Source organism: Sphaerodactylus townsendi, linkage group LG03, assembly GCF_021028975.2.
Source record: "Sphaerodactylus townsendi isolate TG3544 linkage group LG03, MPM_Stown_v2.3, whole genome shotgun sequence".
Taxonomy (NCBI): Eukaryota; Metazoa; Chordata; class Lepidosauria; order Squamata; family Sphaerodactylidae; genus Sphaerodactylus; species Sphaerodactylus townsendi.
The window spans coordinates 1,115,447-1,133,918 of NC_059427.1; the positions used below are offsets into that span (position 1 = coordinate 1,115,447).

The 18,472-nt window shown below is 58.5% G+C and overlaps 3 protein-coding genes across 8 annotated transcripts in view; 1 reads left to right on the forward strand and 2 right to left on the reverse strand.

Annotated features, from left to right (window-relative positions):
- LOC125428777 (zinc finger protein OZF-like) overlaps positions 1-18,472 on the forward strand; it is a 798,123-nt gene that overhangs the window by 667,986 nt on the left and 111,665 nt on the right. The window lies entirely within an intron of this gene.
- The window catches only part of LOC125428596 (zinc finger protein 345-like), a 320,997-nt gene that overhangs the window by 21,177 nt on the left and 281,348 nt on the right, over positions 1-18,472 (reverse strand). The window lies entirely within an intron of this gene.
- On the reverse strand, positions 387-17,413 carry RXRB (retinoid X receptor beta). Of its 6 annotated transcripts, none has more exons than XM_048489383.1 (10): positions 17,273-17,413; positions 10,395-10,600; positions 10,145-10,298; positions 9,728-9,907; positions 8,756-8,985; positions 8,319-8,448; positions 6,253-6,385; positions 5,182-5,273; positions 4,847-4,952; positions 387-1,171 (listed from the first exon to the last, which is right to left on the reverse strand). In XM_048489383.1, the coding sequence occupies exons 2-10, from the start codon at positions 10,524-10,526 to the stop codon at positions 1,024-1,026; spliced, it is 1,305 nt and encodes a 434-aa protein (XP_048345340.1). In that variant the 5' UTR covers positions 10,527-10,600; positions 17,273-17,413; the 3' UTR covers positions 387-1,023. The 6 variants fall into 6 exon arrangements, with proteins under 6 accessions (XP_048345340.1, XP_048345339.1, XP_048345337.1 ...); XM_048489382.1 differs by lacking the exon at positions 17,273-17,413 and adding an exon at positions 17,024-17,180; XM_048489380.1 differs by lacking the exon at positions 17,273-17,413 and adding an exon at positions 17,020-17,174.

An 18,472-nucleotide genomic window follows, 5' to 3' on the forward strand; every position in this document is an offset into this window, starting at 1 on the left:
ATGGGCATGCGGAAGGGCGAGTGGGGCAGAAGTCCAGCATCTTGGGGGACCCCCCCAGCCTACTATTTCCCCACCCCTTATCAGCACCCTCCCTGCCTCCATTCCCCCCTGGGAGTCTTGAGTGGGGGGGGGATCTGCCCTGTTCAGCACCACCCACCTCCAAAGAACTACACTGAATAAGCCCCCTATGCGCCCCCCTACCCCCAGGTGCTCAGAGACTGACCCAACCCCTCTTCCTTGGGCCAGGAGCACTCCTGTAACAACCCCCCCCCCTCGCTTGCATAGTCGAGGAACAAGCTGCTGCATTCAAAGTGCTAAACTGGAGGCTGAGCGGTTGGGGGTGGGGAAGACCAGAGAAAGGAACCTGCGACCATGCACACACACACCCCCCCGCGGACAGCTGGCAACCCTCCCTGAAAGCCCATTTGGGGAAGGGGCCCGTCCAGCTCACTGGAGACCGCCCGGCCCCTCCCACCAAACTCTGAAGTAACAGGCAAGGTCTTTAAAACTCCTCCTTCAGGAGGGTGGGTGCCCCCCCCAGCAAGAAACTGCCACCCAACTATTTCTAGCTGATGCAAGAGGCATTCTTTAAAAGTGACACCCCCCTTCCAAAGCACAAAGCCCCCCCCCACAGTCCTAGACCCCCATCCTGACACGTCGTACCTTTAAACCTGATTTCTGAGCACAGCCGAAGGGAGTGTCAGTGCCCCCCCCCAACCCTATGTGGGCAGCCTTTCTCTCCTGACAGGCCCCCCCCAGCTTGGAGTGCGTCAGGGCGGAGGGAAGCCCCCCCCAATGTTCCATGTCAGCTGACAGGATGACCCCCCTTCATCAAACATCCAGCTGTCCAGCAAGACCCCCTCCCTCTCTTCAGAAGGCGGCCTCTGGGGTTGGGCAGGGTGGGGGGGTCGAGACGCAGGACAAGTGGGGGGGGGGTGGCTGCAACATCGGAGAGGGGAGGGGGGCCTGGTGGTCGAGTCCGTCCAGGCATGTGTTCCTGTGGAGCCCTCGGGGGGGGGGGGGTCAAGACAGCTGGTGGGGGGCCTCCAGCATCTCCATGAGGAAGGTGTCGATGGGGGTGTCCCCAATCAGCTTGAAGAAGAAGAGGTGCTCCAGGCATTTCAGCCCGATGGATCTCAGCGCCGGGAGACGCAGCAGCAGCTTGGCGAACCTGCAGGCCAAGGGGGAGGGGGGGAGATGCAGTATAAAGGGGGGAAGTGGGGAGAACACCCCACCCCACCCCCAAGACAGGCACTGAAGGGCCCCACTCTCCAGTAGAGGCCAAGGGCTGCCACGCCCTCCCGCTGTCCCCTGCTTCCCCTCTCGGTTTCTTTCCCAGTCCCTCTTTTCGGCCTAATTCAGGATGAAGGGCAAGGAGGGTGCAGAGAGATATGACCCCCACCCCCGGGAAGAAGAACAGCCCGGCAGAATCTGGACTGAGGTCCCAAAAGTGCCTTAAAGATCAACACAATTTTCGGTCAGACTATTTTGAGTCAAAACTCCCTTCGTCAGATATTTCAAACTCTCAAAAGCTTACACACACACACACACACACAACATATCTGGCTGGACTCTATAGAGCGTTTCTGGGATCAACTCGAAGGAGGAGGGTTTGGATTGATGCCCTTTTCTGTTCCTCTCCTGGAAGGGCCCTCAGAGTGGCTTTCATACCAACTCCTTTCTTTCCTCTCCCCACAACAGACGCCTTGTGAGGCCGGAGGGGCTGAGAGAGTCCTGAGAGAACTGTGACTGGCCCAAGGTCACCCAGCAGGCTTCATGTGGGGGAGAGGGGAACTGAACCCGGTTCTCCAGATTCCCCTGCTCTTAACCACGACACCACGCAGGCCGGCTGCTCTAACTGCTGGACAACACGGCTTCGGAAGGCAGCAAAGTGTGGGGCTCCCTGCTGCCCCCCAGGACATTCGGGAGAGCAAATGAAATGCTTTGGCTTGGGACTCCTGACCCAACTCACACAGAGGCTTTTAAGGGCAACTAGTCTTTGCCATTGTTGGGGTTCCAGCAAGCGCCCGGCCAGGCACAGCCAAAGGGGGGGGGGGGGGGGGGCCAGAGACTCCGCGGAGCTCAAAATCCAGACATACCAACTGTCCTATTCTTCCACTCACTACAAAAGTGGCCCTCTGTTTTCAAACCTCCCTTCTAGAGAGAGAGAGAGAGAGAGAGAGAGGAGAGAGAGAGAGGAGAGAGAGAGAGAGAGAGCGTGTGTGTAGCTGGCTGATGCTCCTTCGCTACTTGTAGGAATTGTTTCTGAATTCCATAAATACGGCAAAGGGGACAATGTTATAGATAGACCTTTGAAATGACTTGCAACAGCTTTGCATTTTTAAAGTCGCTTTCTGTGAAGATAACCATATATTCTTTCCCCTCCCCCCCAAAAAAGGGGGGGGGGGAGAAAAAGGAACCAGGGGACAGAAAGCTGTGGATTGTGGCGGGGTGTGTGTGTGTGTGGCTCTTTCGCACCCCACCCAATGTAAACCGTAAAAAGCCCCACCATTTTTTGCAAAGGAAATCAGATGCAGGAAAGCACTGAAGGGGTCAAACTTGTTTTAGCTGCTCCATTTTCCCCTGGCCTTTCAAAGCCAGAGCCTCTCGGGAGGCCCCTCAGTGCGGACGGTCTCAAGAGCCTCCTGCGGCCAGGCACCTGACAGCCGTGTTCAGAACAGCTACAGTAAGTCTACAGCCCCAGGTGCCACAAACCAAGAGCTAGGAGTATATAAAGATTACAAAACAATTGGTGTGTGTTGTTTACATTCATCCCCCCCCGCCCCGGGTATCAACTGGATCCAGTTACTGGGGTGCTGTGTGGTTTCCAGGCTGTATGGTCGTGTTCTAGAAGCATTTTCTCCTGACGTTTCGCCTGCATCTGTGGCTGGCATAGATGCAGGCGAAACGTCAGGAGAAAATGCTACTAGAACACAGCACCCCAGTGATTTCGGATGTGAAAGCCTTTGACAATACATTGGATCCAGTTACCTCCTTACTTGAAGTCTCTGTAGAGTTTAACATGAGGACCGAAGGACCCAATTTTTAAAGGAAGGAAATACATTTCTAAGGCAGAGGATGCAGGTTCGGCAGATGAAGTCCGTAACAGGCAATTATGCTAGATGACGCAGAATCCTGGAGTCGGAAGGGACCCCAGGGGCCATCCAGTCCAACCCCCTGCCATGCAGGAACACCCAATCAAAGCACTCCTGGCAGATGCCCACCCAGCCTCAGCGTAAAAACTTCCAGCTAAGGAGACCCAGAGGCAGCGCATTCCACTGTTGAGGACTCCTGACAGTCAGGAAGGTCTTCCTAGGGTTTTGGAGGGCAACCAAAGTGGTAAAGGGTCTGGAGTCCATCCTGCCCTACAAAGAGAGGCTTAGGGAGCTGGGGATGTTTAGTCTGGAGAAGCAAAGGTTAAGGGGTGACAAGATAACCATGTTTACATCTTTGAAGGGATGCCATGTCGAAGAGGGAGCAGGCTTGTTTTCTGCTGCCTCAGAGACTAGGACACGGAGTAGTGGATTCAAGGTGAAGGAAAAGAGATTCCACCTAAACATTAGGAAGAACTTCCTGACCGTCAGGGCTGTTCGACAGTGGAATTCGCTGCCTCGGAGAGTGGTGGAGTCTCCATCTTTGGAGGTTTTTAAACAAAGGCTGGATCAGCATATGTCGAGAGTGCTTTGATTGTGTGTTCCTGCATCACGGGGGGTTGGACTTGATGGCCCTTGGGGTCTCCTCCAACTCCGTGATTCTATAATTCTAATGATAGATGTTTTTAAAACAAACATGCTTGTATTGATGAGACAACTAAAACAACAAATTCTCTCTTCCATGAAGGGTCTGGCCAGATGATTTCCCTTTGAGGCTCTAAATTCCTACCGATGAGGTGTAGCTGTACCCAACTTTTTAATATACTGAGGTGCTTAAACAGATATGAAGGGGGGGGGGCTCCTTTGAGCCATGAAGAAAGGCAGGAAACAAATGTTTTAATACATGCATTAGACTGCAAGGGCTTGATGAAAAAAATCATATTAAAGTCTTTATAGTGAACCCCTTTTTCTTTAACCGTCTGATGGAGAGGCACAAAACGCACCCACGTGTGGGGCTTGCGATGGATTGTACTGTCACATGTGCCACTGGTACCGGTATCATGGACCTGATAACAGTGGGGCCACTGAGGACAGTTGTGAATGTGTCTGGAGAGAAAGTCTCTCTTCCCACGTTCATTTCGGGTAGCTGAGGACTTGCTCCCGTGGCATCCCCTTTTCCAGCCCGGAGATCACAGGTCTCCTGTGATGGGGTCGCAGAGAACCACGAAATGACTGGCTGCAGAGCGTTCCCCGGTGCTTCTGCCCTTGGAAGGGGGGGGGCTGCACGATTGGAGAGCGGGTGTCCCCCGGGGTCCAGGTGAGGTTTCAGAATGTGCAGCAACAGAGGAGCCAGTCAGTTCTGGGCCTGCGTGGTGTTATTCATTTATTTATTTGTAGGCCACCCTTCTTTATAAGGGGCCCGAGGTGACCTATAGCAAGTTCCTAACATTAGAGCATAGTCAATTCCTGGCGGGTCCACCTATGGAGCTAAAAACATGAATCGAGCTCAGGGGAAAGGGATCGGGGCGGGGGGGGGGGGGAGACCGGGGGACCTCACCCGGAGATGCCGCTGCTGCCCCCAACCACAGGCCTGGTGGAACAAGCCTCACTGGGCTCTGATGGCCGGCGGCTCTCCAAGCCGAACCCCTGAGATTTTTCCGAACGAGGAAAATGCTGGGCCCCTGCCACGTACGCAGGGTACACTGAGCCACTGAGTCCCAGCCCCCCCCCTCCCCCGGCCCCAGGATCCATACCTGCCCTGCTGCTCCGGGTACTTCTGTTTGCAGTAGGACTCGAGCGAGGCGTACACTTTCTCCCGCAGTAGCTCCACGTCTCCCGGGTTCGAGAGCCCTTTGGCATCTGGGCAGGGGAAGCCGACGGGAGCGTCAGCGCAGGGCAACATGGACACCACCACCCCCCCCCCCCCCGCCCCCTGGGGGGGGGGGCGAGGGAAACCCCAAGGGCGCCCCCCCCCCGCCACCGGCCCCCGCCCCCCCCCCCCCCCCCGTCTTCTGGAGAGCAGACAGATGCCAAAAAAGAAAACCAGCCCGCCCCCACCAGAGAGGCCCCCCCTCCTCCCTGCCCCCACCTGGGTTGAAGAGGATGATGGCCCGCAGGCAGCCCAGCTCCGTCTTGTCCATCCGCATGTCCCGCATCTTCGACACCAACTCCGTCAACACCCTGCAGGGAAGAGCCGGGGAGCTCGTCAGCTGGCTGCAAGCACAGAGGGCCCCTCGGCTGTGGGCGTGAGTCGGGAGGGGGTGAGAAGAGAAACCAACCCCCTCCCTGGTTTCCAATCTCAGGTGTTGCGCCCACACCACAGGCCCACGGGCTGCATGTTGATAGGACATGAAGGCTAGGGAAAGCAGTATTTTCCCTTCTAGACAGAGCATGATGGGAATTGTAGTCTGTAGCTTGCTGGGTCACATGTCTATCTATTAGTTTTCTGTCTGTCATGATTGCTTTTCCAAGTGGGGTTGTATAAAAGCTAGAAAAAGTTTGGTTGTTGTGGGCTTTCCGGGCTGAGTGGCCATGGTCTGGTAGATCTTCTACCAGACCACAGCCACACAACCCGGAAAGCCCCAAGTCCAGCCGTGAAAGCCTTCGACAATAGCAAAACTTTATTTCCTTTCTGTCACTCTTGGAATGGAGGGGTCGATTCCTTCCACCTTCACGGGATTTTGCTTTACATTTCTCAGCTCAGAGCATTAACGGTTGCTGCATTCGAGCGAAAATGTGGGTTGCTGAAACTTCGCACGGAGGCTATGTTAGTTCTTCAGGAACACACCTGAACTGAGAAGTCATGTGATGTTTCTCCTGGATGCTCAGCCCAAAGAGAGATGCCCCTCTCAGGCCGGGACAAGTTTGGTGTCTCAGGAAGGGCTGGGTGGAGGGGAGAGAGCCACAAACAGGTTCCCTTCTCTCCCCTCTCCTTCTGACCCACTGCAGTGTTCTGGTCTGCCCTTCACTCACGCCTGACTGCACCCTGGGACCCCCTCAGACGGGACAGGGGTGGGGTTGGGGGCGCACCTCCTGACCTGAGGAAACGGACACCCGGGAGAGCCCAGCTGTTCTCAGTGCTCTGCCACCAGGTTCCCTAGCAAGGGAAGCCGCCCCTGGCCTCCTCTCGCCCCCCCCCCAATTCCCCCCACTCTGGCACCTGTCAAAGATGGCACCCACGCCAGCACTGTGGGCGCTGTTGCGATGCACGTGTAGCCCCGTGGCCAGCAGGATCCCGTCCTTCACAGAGATCGAGCGGTGGGAGAAGGAGGCGATCAGCAGCTCATTCCAGCCTGCCAAGAAAGCAGCGAGTTGACCGGAGGGCAGAGGCCGACCCACTTGCACACCCCAAAGGGGCACCCGCATCTATTGCCAGGACCACGTTTCACTTCTCCTAACGCCCTCCCTGGTTCCCGCCGCAACAAAGGACCGCCCACCAACACACCCCGTCTCTACTGGGACTGAGGGCAAGAACCCTCAGTCCCAGCACCCGGTAGCTAGGGCGACGCAGATCAATAAAGTTTGTCGACTTCGTTTGAGTGTGTTCAGCCTTACATCTATCTTGTACCGGCTGCCCCACTGCAGGAGACCATAGGGCAGCTGTCTCCTCACTGCCACCCCCAACCCCCGTCTCTCTCCCGTGCCTCGAGAAGGCCAAACAAACAAACAACCAACCAGACAACTGAAAGGTGAGCACTTCTCATCCTCCCCAAGAAATAGGAAGGGCCAGAAACGCCTCTGGCCCAGGATCCGAACGCGCCCCAGGACTCCAAGTTGGCACCTGTGGGCAGAGCTTGAAACGCAGGCCTCCTGGTGGAAAGGAGTCACCGGGCAACCCGAGTTCCCTGACAAAGCGGGGGAAGGCGACCTACTGCCAGGTGCCAACATTCAGGGCAGAGTGCCGGGCGTGCGGATTCTGAGAGCCAGAACACCCTGGAGGTTTGTCTAGCCCCCGGCCCATCGCCCCGGCCTGCAGGAAGGGCCTGGCTGTTAAGCCACTGGGCCCTGATGCGGCACGCCCACCTTCACACCTGGAGCAGAGACGCTTCAAATACCCCCACGTAGCCCACGCTCATATCTAGCAGGGAACCTCCCCCGCCCCCTTTTGCTGATGTGGAACCCCAAAGGAAACATGCAAACCCTTCAGCTCTTCACCCCACAAGGGCAGGGGATGCTGCGAAAACCCCACCCCCTCCGGGGCCCAGCCAGAGGGAAGAGGGGCCGAGGCCTTCCCCCAATAAAAGCCTCAGAAGAGCCCTGCTGGATTAGGTCCACCCAGTCCAGCATTCCATCTGACACAGCGGCCACCTGGCTCCTTGGGAGGTCCAACTACAAGGCCGAAGCCCAAGTCCTCCCCTGAAGTTGCCTCCTGGTGCTAGGATTCAGGGGTTGACTGCCTGTGAACATGGAGGCTCCCTCTAGACACCTGACCAGTAGCCAGTGATGGATTCAAGGAAAAGAGGCCGACCTCACCCCCTTCTGAAGCCGGCTGCGCCTCCCCTCACCACCGCACCGCTGCACCCAAGTCTCCATTACTCATTGTGCAAAGAAATAGTTCCTTTTTGTCTATCTTGAATCCACTGCCCGTCACCGTCACCAGATGCCCGCGAGTTCTCCCTCCATCGAGCAAAGAGAGGAAAAAATCCACCCTCTCGACCCCAGGAGCAACACCACGTGCGCCTCTCAGCCCCCTCCGCCCCCCGCAAAGTTACCTCTTTCCCAGAGAAAAAGTCCCCGACTCCTAAGGACGGAGCTCCAACCCCTCGGCTCCACTTCTCTGGGCTCCGCTAGGCCCTTTTTTGAGAGGCTGGGGCCAGAACTGCACACAGGACCGGCCCCGCCTTCCCAAGCCCTTCCTGGCCACCACCCACTCCCCCTCAGACCCCCCTCCCACCCCCCACCCCCAGTCTGGCTTCTTGCTCACTTGCCCATCCCCCCCTCCAATAAAGAGCACAAGGCAGCGTCTGCAGAGGGGACAATCCCACCCCACCCCATAAGCACCCATGGGGGCGGAGAAAGGATTCCGACGGAGCTCGGGGGGGGGGGGGCAGCAAGGATTCAAATGCTGAAACCTCACTGCCCCTCCTGCCCCCCTTCCCCTCCCTGGGCACCAGAACGTGACACGGGGCCGGCAGCCACTCAGGAGAGCCCCCCCCCCAGCAGCAACAGCCCAGCCCCCAACCCCACGCCCCCCACCCCAGCCGCCGCCCGCCCGCCAGGACTGACCCGCTCTCAGCAGGATGACCTGGTCATCGAGGGGCAGCTCCGAGAAGTGGGGGATGCGCTTGGCCCACTCCACGAGCGTGAAGAGCTGCTTGTCGGCCGCCTGGCAGATGTTGGTCACGGGGTCGTTGGGCTGCCGGAGGGAAGAGACACAGGCAGGCAGGTGGGTGGCACAGGCATGCGGGCAGACATCGGACCCCCCTCCAGCTCCAGGGCCTCTCCACCCCATCCTCTGCTAGCCCCGACCCCTCGCCAAGCCCACGGCCTGGCTCACTGGAGCCGCTTGCCCTCCCCCCCCAGCCTGCCCTGGCTCCCTCCTTCGACCCCCAGATCCTGCTCCTGGCAGAGTCGGCCACAAGACCTCCCCCCCCAGCACCACCCTCAAACCACAGCTCCCCACCCCGCGGCTAAGGATTTCTGCCGCCCCCGTCGGTATTTACCTCGTTTACGTCAAAGGTCCGGGGCGAGCGTTCTGATCCCGGAGCACCACAACCCCCACTCACCGAGCTGCCCCCCGTGCCGGATCCGTCAACACTTTGGTCCGATTTCTGTTCCACGGCCAGTTCGGCTTCCAGAATCTTCTCCACGGGCATGTCCTCGTTGGCCCCGCCCACGGCCAAGTCCCCCTCCCCTTCCTTGTCCTTCCCGCGCTGGCGCTCCTCTTGCACCGCTGGGCGCACGGGGGTGGGGGAGGTGGGGGGGAGAGAGGAGGCGGTTAGAGACAGGGCAGCGGCCCGGCCCGGCTTCCCCACAGCCCGCCCTGGTCAGAGGGGGAAGGGAGTTGGGCCAGGGGGCCGGGCGGGCAGGCGGGAGTCACTGCCGCGTGATGAGGCCCAGCAGCAGGCAGGACACGGACTCCCTGGCTGAGGACATGGCCGAGAGAGAGAAAGAGAGAGGCCGGCCACTGGCACGCCAGGCTGCAGGGGCACCTCTCTGCACCCCCCTCTTGCCGGAGGGAGGCGAGAGAGCTGCCCCTGCCGCCTTGCCAGGGGGCAGCACCACAAGGCTCCACGGCTGCTGCTCCCCCAAGCCCGGGGGCCGAGGGAAGCACCAGCAGGGGATGTTGCTGCGGGAGGAGGACGAGCACACAGATCAACCGCTGCCACTGCTTCTGCGGGAAGGACCCCTCGGGCGGCCTGGCGGACAGCCGGACAGCCCTGCACTTGCCTCCCAGGCCCTCCCCACCCCCTGGCCGACTGGGGCCGTAGCTGCCAGCAACCCAGTTAGGGAACTAGGGGCCTGATCCTCTAACTCTCACAGCCTTCCCACGCAGGACGGAGGACGACGTGCGACCGCCGCTCCCTCCTTCCCCTCGGCCAGCCAGCCAGGCCGGCCACAGACCCCCGGCCCCCCTCTCCCTGCTAGTCCCAGGCGGGGTGGCCTGCGCCCCAGCCGCCCCCCCAGCCTGCTACCTTCGCGCTTCATGCCGGTGGCCAGGCACTTCTGGTAGCGGCAGTACTGGCAGCGGTTACGCTGGCGCTTGTCCACGACGCAGTCCTTGTTGTCGCGGCAGGTGTAGGTCAGGTCCTTCCGGATGGTGCGTTTGAAGAAGCCCTTGCAGCCCTCGCAGCTGTACACCCCATAATGCTTGCCTGCGGGACGGAGGGAGGCCGGCCGGGGCGGGGCGGGGGGGAAGGCAGGCGCTGAGACCTGGCGCCCGGTCCGGCAGCCCCCGCTGGCCCCGAAACACAACCCCCACCCCACCCTGCAGTGGTCCTAGGGAGTGGCCGCCTCCCTCGCCCTCCCCGGAGCCCCGCACCCCGGCCCTTCTCCACCCCCTCCGGAGGACCCCAACACGCCGGCTCCTGGCTGCAAGCGTGCCCGCGCACCTGACGACCGGTCGCCACAGATGGCGCAGAGGCGCTTGCCGGGCATCATGCTCCCGTGGGTGTGGCCAGACATCACCCGCATGCCCAGCGGGGGCTTGACGTCGTCCGAGCTGCTGACCGGATGTAGGCCCGAGAGGTTCACCGTGGAGTTGATCTGGGAACGAAGAGCGGAGGGGCCTGAGGGCCACGTCCAGGATGTCCCCCCCCAAAAAAACCCCACCTCCACCCTTATAGCCTTTGGACCCCTCACCTGGGGGCTGCTGACAGGCCCGTAGCCGACGGAGGGAGTTGCAGGGAGACCTGGGGAGCCCATAGAAGAACTGATGACGGGGAACGGGGAGCCCAGCCCGCCGAGGGAGGTGGTCATGGCAGAGCCGATCATAGAAGGGTGCAGGGGGGCCGAAGGCTCGGGCGGGGGGGACGAGCTGAGAGAGGAACTGTCGGGACTCCTGCAATCTGAGGGAGGGGGAGAGAAAGGGAGGGGATCAGATCAGCAGGAGCCCCCCTTTGCACAAGCGAGCAAATTCCCCTCCGGCCCCGTCAGTGTTTCCCCAGAAAGGCCCAACGCGCTCACTCTCGGCTTCCTGTCCGGATATTTTGCAAAATGGTCAGGAATCACATGACCAGCCGGCTTCCTGACTGCCCTCCGGTCTCAAGGAGACAAGGAAGGAGCCGTGCGAGTCTGGCTGCCGGCCGCCCCTCCGGTGGGCATTGTGGGAAAGCCTGAAGAGCAGAGATCCTGTTTCATGCCCAGAGGAGCCTCCCTCCCAGAGAGACGCTTAAAAGGGATGTGGCTTCAGGAAAGAGGGGTGCCCAACGAAACACAGACTGGAGCGCCCACCATGCCCACTTGGGGCAGAGGGAAGACCAAGGCCCAGGAAGCCCCCAACCCTCACAGAGCCAGGCAAAGTGGCCGCGGTGGGGGGGACGCGCTGGCAGGCACAGCTGTTTAAGTCATAGAATCATAGAGTTGCAAGAGACCCCCAGGGCCATCAAGCCAAACCCCCTGCCATGCAGGAACACAAGATCAAAGCATTCCCAACACATGTTCCTCCAGCCTCTGTTTAAAAACCTCCAAAGAAGGAGGCTCCATCACACACCGAGGCAGTGAATTCCCCTGTTGGACAGCCCTGACGGTCAGGATGTTTTTCCTGATGTTTAAGTGGAATCTCTTTTCCTGCACCTTGAATCCATTACCAGAGTACAGAAAACAAGTTTGCTCCCTCTTCGACATGACATCCCTTCAAATATTTAAACATGGCTACCATGTCCCCCCTTAACCTTTGCTTCTCCAGACTAAACATCCCCAGCTCCCTAAGCCTCTCTTCGTAGGGCATGATGGACTCCAGACACTTTTCCATTTTGGTTGCCCTCCTCTGGACCCGCTCCAGCCGGTCAATATCCCTCCTAAACTGCGGTGCCCAGAACTGTACACAGTATTCCAGGTGAGGTCTAACCAATGCAGAATAGAGGTACAATTACAACCCTCGATCTTGACACTATACTCCTATTGATACAACCCAGAATCGCATTGGCTTTCTTGGCTGCTGCATCACTCTGCTGACTCATGTTCAGTCTGTGGTCTACCAAGACTCCCAGATCTCTTTCGTACGTAGTGTTGTCAAGCCAGGTGTCACCCATCCTATATCTGTGCATTTCATTTTTTTCTGCTTTAGAATCTTACATTTGTCTCTGTCGAAACTCATTTTGTTTGTTTTGGCCCAGCTGTCCAATCTGTCCAGGTCATCTAGAAGCCTGCCCCTGTCCTCTGGGGTATTGGCTACCCCTCCAAACCTTGGCTGTTCTCTGCCGCGCCTCCTGCTGGCTCCCTCTGCCCCTTCCCAGCTCAGTATCCCCTGCACTTGGAAGTCCTCCTTCCGGCTGCACATTCAACACTCCCTGGAGAGTACAGGAAGTAGAGGAGCATGAGATTGAATCTCCCGCAGGCCAGGGCCAGGCGCTTGCTCCACCACCTCCTTGTGGGAACAGTTTTGAACAAAGTCATAAACTGGGATGAAATGTCAAGCAGGGTGGAGCAACCCGGACTTCCTCCCATGGAAAGAGTCAACTCTCTCTCTCTCCCTCTCTCTCTGGCTATCCTTGAATGACCTCAGCATGCCAGAGGCAAGCGTGGACTCTGCCCCATCACAGGCACCCCACCCTTGAACTTTCAGGAGCCAAAATCCTGTTGCAGTGAGTTCCAAATGTTAACAGCACTAGCAGAGGTCTGGGCCTAAAGGTATTTGACAACTTCAGCTTACGTTCCTGCCTTGTCCAGCTCCCCACGTCAGCGTTGGGGGGGGGGGGGAAGGGGCTGCTAAGCTTGCCTGCGCGCACCCCCCCCCCCCACAAGGGGCCCGCTCTCTCTTCCTCTCCGCTGGGCACAGCTCAGAAGCTGCTGGCCTGCCTGCTGCACCCACAGCAGCCACAAGGGGCCTCCAGAGCTGGCTTGTGGAAGCCCCGGCAGGTGGAGGGTCCTGGGGCGTGACGGGGCAAGAGGGACCCAGGGAGGTGCCCCAAGGTGGGGGGGGGGGTCTGACTGTCCTGACCACCCTCTTTTCCTGCCTTGCTCCATCAGAGGACATAGGAAAGGCGAATGCTCCGAAAGGCAAGATATCAGGGACGAGGGATCTCTGAAGCCACACGGAACCTGAGTCCTCACAGCCTCACATCTGATCCAGGCGCCGTAGGAGAAACTGTACTCAAAGAGAGAATTTGCTGGGCACGTAGAATAACACAACCTGCTGAAGTGAAATCAGCGTGGCTTCGTCAAAGGAAAGCCCTGCCTCACCAGCCTCCGGAAGCCCTCTGAGCAGAGTAACCAGCTTGCGGGTCCTGCAGACATAATGCCCTTGGACTTTGTAAGGGCTTTTGACCAGATACCTAACCAAAGACTCCCAAGCAAGCTTTTCAGTCATGACATAAGAGGGCAGGTTCCCTTACAGGTTAAGCTGTGGTAAAACGATAGGAAGGGGAGTGTGGGAATAAACAGACAGTTCACACAATGGAGGGAAGAGGCACAGCCAAGCTCACGGATGACACTAAATTATTCAGGGTGGCGAAAAACAAAGGCAGACTGTGAAGAGTTTCAGGAGGGTTCCGCTGAACAGAGACTGGGGCGAAAACACGGCAAAAGAAAGCAGAATGAATTAAAACCTTTGACCTTTAAATATCTGCTGATGGCTCTGAGCAGACAGCCACCAAGAGATCCTAGGGTTGCGGTAATTTGCTCAATGAGAACAGCCAAGTCTAGACTCAGGTGGGTGTGGCTGGGGAGATGAGAAAGGACAGCTCTCTGTCCTCAGGATTATTAGGAAAAGAACTGAAAACGGAACAGCCAAAATTGCAACGTTCTGGTGTACAGATCTGCGATGAGGGCTCATCTGGAATACTGGGCGCAGTTTTGGCTAACATATAGAATCATAGAGTTGGGAGAGACCCCAAGGGCCATCAAGTCCAACCTCCTGCAATGCAGGAACACATAATCAAAGCACCCTTGACAGAGGACCACCCAGCCTCTCTTTACAAACCTCCAGACTCCACCACACTCCGAGGCAGTGCATTCCACTGTCCAACAGCCCTTACTGTCAGGAAGTTTTTCCTGATGTTTAGGTGGAATTTCTTCTCCTTCCCCTTGAACCCACTACTCCTGGTCCTAGTCTTTGGAGCCGCAGAAAAAAAGCTTGCTTTCTCTCACCAACATGACATCATAAGAACAAGCCTGCTGGATCAAACCAGAGTCCATCTAGTCCAGGACTCTGCTACTCGCAGTGGCCCACCAGGTGCCTTTGGGAGCTCACATGCAGGATGTGAAAGCAATGGCCTTCTGCTGCTGCTGCTCCCGAGCACCTGGTCTGCTAAGGTATTTGCAACCTCAGATCAAGGAGGATCAAGATTGGGAACCAAAGATCGTCTTCTCCTCCATAAATCTATCCAAGCACCTTTTAAAGCTATAAATACATGCAAAAATACATCCCTTCAAATATCTAAACATGGCTATCATGTCACCTCTCAACAGTCTCTTTATCATATTAAACATCCCCAGCTACCTAAGCCTCTCTTCGTAGGGCATGGATTCCAGACCTTTGACCATTTTGGTTGCCCTCGTCTGAACCCATTCCAGCTTGTCAATATCCTTCTTGAATTGCAGTGCCCAGAACTGTACACAATATTCCAGGTGAGGTCTAACCAATACAGAATAGAGAGATCCCTTAATCTAGACACTATACTCCTATTGATACGGCCCAGAATCGCATTGGCTTTCTTGGCCGCCGCATCACACTGCTGACTCATGTTCAGTGGTCTAGAAGGATATCTCAAAAAGGATACTGCAGAGCTAGAAAAAAGAACGTAAGGGAGCAACCAAGATGATTAAAGGAATACAGCCTCCTTCCTATCAGGAGAGGACAGCTCAGGACTTTTCTGCTTAGAAAAGAGACAACTAAGGGGGGAAAATGGCAAAGGCTTATAGGATTACGCACAGGAACGCCAGGGTCGCAACACCGTGGCAGGCCACGGCAAACAACCCGTGAACATCTCTTGCCTCGAAAACCCCACTGGGTCGTCACAAGTTGGCTGTGATTCGATGGCAACAAAAAAGGGGGGCCGGGGAGAGCGGACAGGGAGAACTTGCTAGAACTCAGAGGGCATCCAATAAAGTTGGTGGGCAGTAGATGGAGGACGGACAAAGGGGAACACTCCTTTACACAGCGAGTGCCTAAAATGTGGACTTTGCCGCCTGAAGGTGCCGCAGTGCTCACAGGCACAGAGAGCTTTTAACGGGGCACTGGACAGATCCGTGGAGAGAGAGGTCTATCCATAGCTGGACTGAAGGCAACACCTGAAGTCAGAGGTAGCCAACTTCCCACACCTAGAGCACCACGCCAAAAGGAAAGTGCCAGCCACCTTGTACGCCTCCTGGGATCCTCCAGGGTTTGAGACTATTCTGCAGAGAAGCCCTCACTTCCCAAAGATGGCCTGGAATGTTGCTCCCAGCACGAGCAAAGAGATCCCTTCCTCCTCCGCAACCCAGATAAATTCAGCAAACCCCCCCCCCCCAAAAAAGGCGACCAAAAGGCCATGGAGTTGCATGCAAAGTCACACAACTGCAACCAGCTCCGCAGTCTGCGCTCCAAGAAGAGAGAGAGAAGTCTCCCTGACCCTTTTATAACTCTCTCCCCTTCCAAAAAGCAGTTGCGTTTCCAGATGGAAAGCAGCAGAGCCCTGGAACTCAGGAGAGGACTCTGCCATTGTTGCTCTGGGATCAAGATGTTCAGAATTCCACACCTTGTCCCTGGTGGCACGGGGAGGGGCCTCTGCCACAGCCACGGAGCCTTTGCATTGTGAGTGCAAAATTCCAGGGTCAGTCTCCGCTGCCACCTCCAGACAGCAAGGACTGGTCTCCCTCCATCAGTCATGGCTGCTTCAAGGTGACAAGTGAGCATGCCCCGAACATACCAGCAGTGCCAAGGATAACCCTTTGTCACTGTGGGCATCCTTTGGGCACAAGGACACCCTTTGACCCTTTTTGTCACTTTGGGGTCACCACCCACCTCCTTTGCATCTCGACCCCTTCTACCACAGTCAAGGAGAAAGAGATGTTCAAATGATGACAGACATAAGTTGTCACGTAAAAGGCCTTTGGGGAAATTCAGCTAGCACATGCTCACGCCCCAAGATGGCTCTGTGTTTGCTGGCACAGCACAGGCATCTTAACAACTGCCAATACGTCAATGGCCATTCTGCTTCCTTCCTATGGGTAGGCAGGGACCCGCCAGGGAGGGGACGCTCCCCCTGCTGAGCTTTTGCCTGTTTGCATAATTGAAGGCTTTCGTGGCTGGAATTCACTGGCTGCGGCGGGTTTTCCGGGTCGTCTGACTGACTGGTCATTTTTGCTCCCCACGTTTTGCCCAAATCTCCGCCGGGCATCTTTGGAGGCGGGTCACAGTGAGATGCACCTCTCTTCGTGGCACAAAAACGACCAGACCACGGCCACGAAAACCCTCAGCGGCCACTCCTGCCCGTCGTGAGCCCCTAGAGCCATGGTGGCGAACCTTTGGCACTCCAGATGTTGTGGACTACAATTCCCATCAGCCCCTACAATTGGCCATGCTGGCAGGGGCTGATGGGAATTGTAGTCCATAACATCTGGAGTGCCAAAGGTTCACCACCACTGCCCTAGAGCCAAAGGGAACTTGCGGGGGGGGGGGGCGCCTCTGGCCACCTAACGGGATCCTGGGCATGGGCTGCCAGACGGGGCTCTGGCTCTGGAGGCATCAGCCAGGCACCAGGCCTGGATGGGATCCACCCGCCAAGCAGGAACAAACCTGAGGGCTCCTCTGCCTCTCTGCTCGACAGAAGCCCCGCAGGGAAACGGAAGGAACAGCAGATGCCAACGGACCCCCCCCCTCCCCCGACAGACCAATAGAATTCAGTCGCACCCCCCACCCCACCCACCCCGACACAGAGCTGCTTGATGGGCGGGGCGTGTTGCTGTGAGGGGGGGGGTCTGGTCACCTGGTAAAGCGGCCCCCCTCCCCCACCCAAGGCCCTTGCTGCTGAGGCTGTCCTGTCGGGGGGGGTGTCTCCAGACCGGCTCCCCTGGGCCCCCTCCGGGGTCTCCGTGCCCGCCCGAGGTAGCCCCTCCCCCGCCCTGCCTCGTACCCCCGCCTGCTCCGCCTCCCGGTGCGGCCCGTGCCGAGTCTCCCATGGCGGGGCGGGGGGGACGCAGACCCGGGCTCCCTCCTCCCCCCGCCGCGGCCGGGCGACGACCCACCGACCGACCGACCGACGCGGCCTCGGCCCCTCTACCCACGATGCACCGCGCAGGCCGCGGCCGGGGCCCCCCTCCCCACGGCTGCGCCAGCGCCTCTTACCCACCATGCACCGCGCCGCTCCTACTCCTCGGCTCGGGCCTTGGCCAGACTCCCAGCAGCCACCGCGCGCGGGACGCGGCGATTGGGCAGGCGGGACTCTGCGCAGGGAGCGCCCGTCATGCACCGCGCGTGGGCAGGCCGGCCCCTCTCTCCGGCTCGGGAGGCGTCAGCCAGCGAGCGGGTTCCCACAATGCACCGCGAAGGGGCATGCCCGCCGCCGCCACGGTTACCCGCCACACGCCGCGCCACGTACCGAAGGGGAAGCCCCGCCGTCCTGGCTTTAGGGCGGAGAGCTCCGCCTGAGCGAAACGAAGCGGCCTCGCAATGGTCGCTCAAGAGCAGAGCCCGCTTTGCCCTTACGCAAAATGGCGGCGCGGGGTGCCCACGGCGCTGTGTTCTTAGGCTGCCGCCATCTTTGCTAAGGGCAAGCGGGGCTCTCGGGGCTCACCCTTCCCCCTCCAGTCTCAGCCGGGCCAGTGTCGGCCGCCATCCTTACTACGGGCAGGCCAACTGCGACGGCGCCATCTCGAGGAAGGGCAAAGAGCGCTCCGTTTTGGGGGCTGGATTTCGGGGCCGGGCGGGAGGGAGAGTTCCCGCGAGGTTTGGGGGCAGGTGGGCGGGGCGCGGGGGGGGGGGGGGGGGGAGGGAGGGGCTGGCCTTCCTCCCTCTCCTTTCCCCCCATCTCTCTCCTCCACTTTAGTGTTTATTTCATCATCATCATCCTCACACACACACACACACCCTTTCCAACTTAAAAGGCCAGTCCTGGGGCGTGCGAAATGGGCACCTCCCCCCGGCCATTGCCCAGAGCCCCAGACACGAGGCTCCACTGAGGCAAACAGGCTTCCAGAGGGGCCACCGCAGAGAAGGCTCTGCTGCCCCTGCCAAGTGGGCCGTGGCCAGGCCCAGGAAGGAAATGGGGCGCCCTGGGGGTTGCTTCCTCTGGGCACGCTGCCCTTGGCCTGCCTCTCGCTGGTCTCTGCCCCGTCCAGCCTGTGAGCGCTGCTTCCTGCTTGGACCCGGCCAACATTTGGCCCTCTGAGCTGACCACGCATTTTGGATCATGGCTCTCAAATCTATGCCACTGAGCCTTGCAGGGTTGTGAGAGAACAGTGGACGTGATCCGGCCATGAGCTGGGCTGGTTGAGGAGATGCAGGAGAGGAGCACAGGACGTCATAGACCTGGGGAGGGGGCGGGGGTGCAGAAGGGGAACTGGTCCGGCACATCGCAAGGATTTTGGCTTGGATGACTTGAGGGGAGACTCCTCCTTTCCCGGTCCAGCCAAGTGCCGGAGGAGAGTGGCGTCACTCAGATTGCTTAGCTGGGGTGGGGGTGGGGGGAGGCATTCCAGAAGGAACAAAATTACCCGCACAAGAGTCAACAGGGACCTCCTCGTGAGAGATGGGATGGTTTTTGCAGGGCCAGAAGGGTTGGGACCCTGCGTGGGTCTTC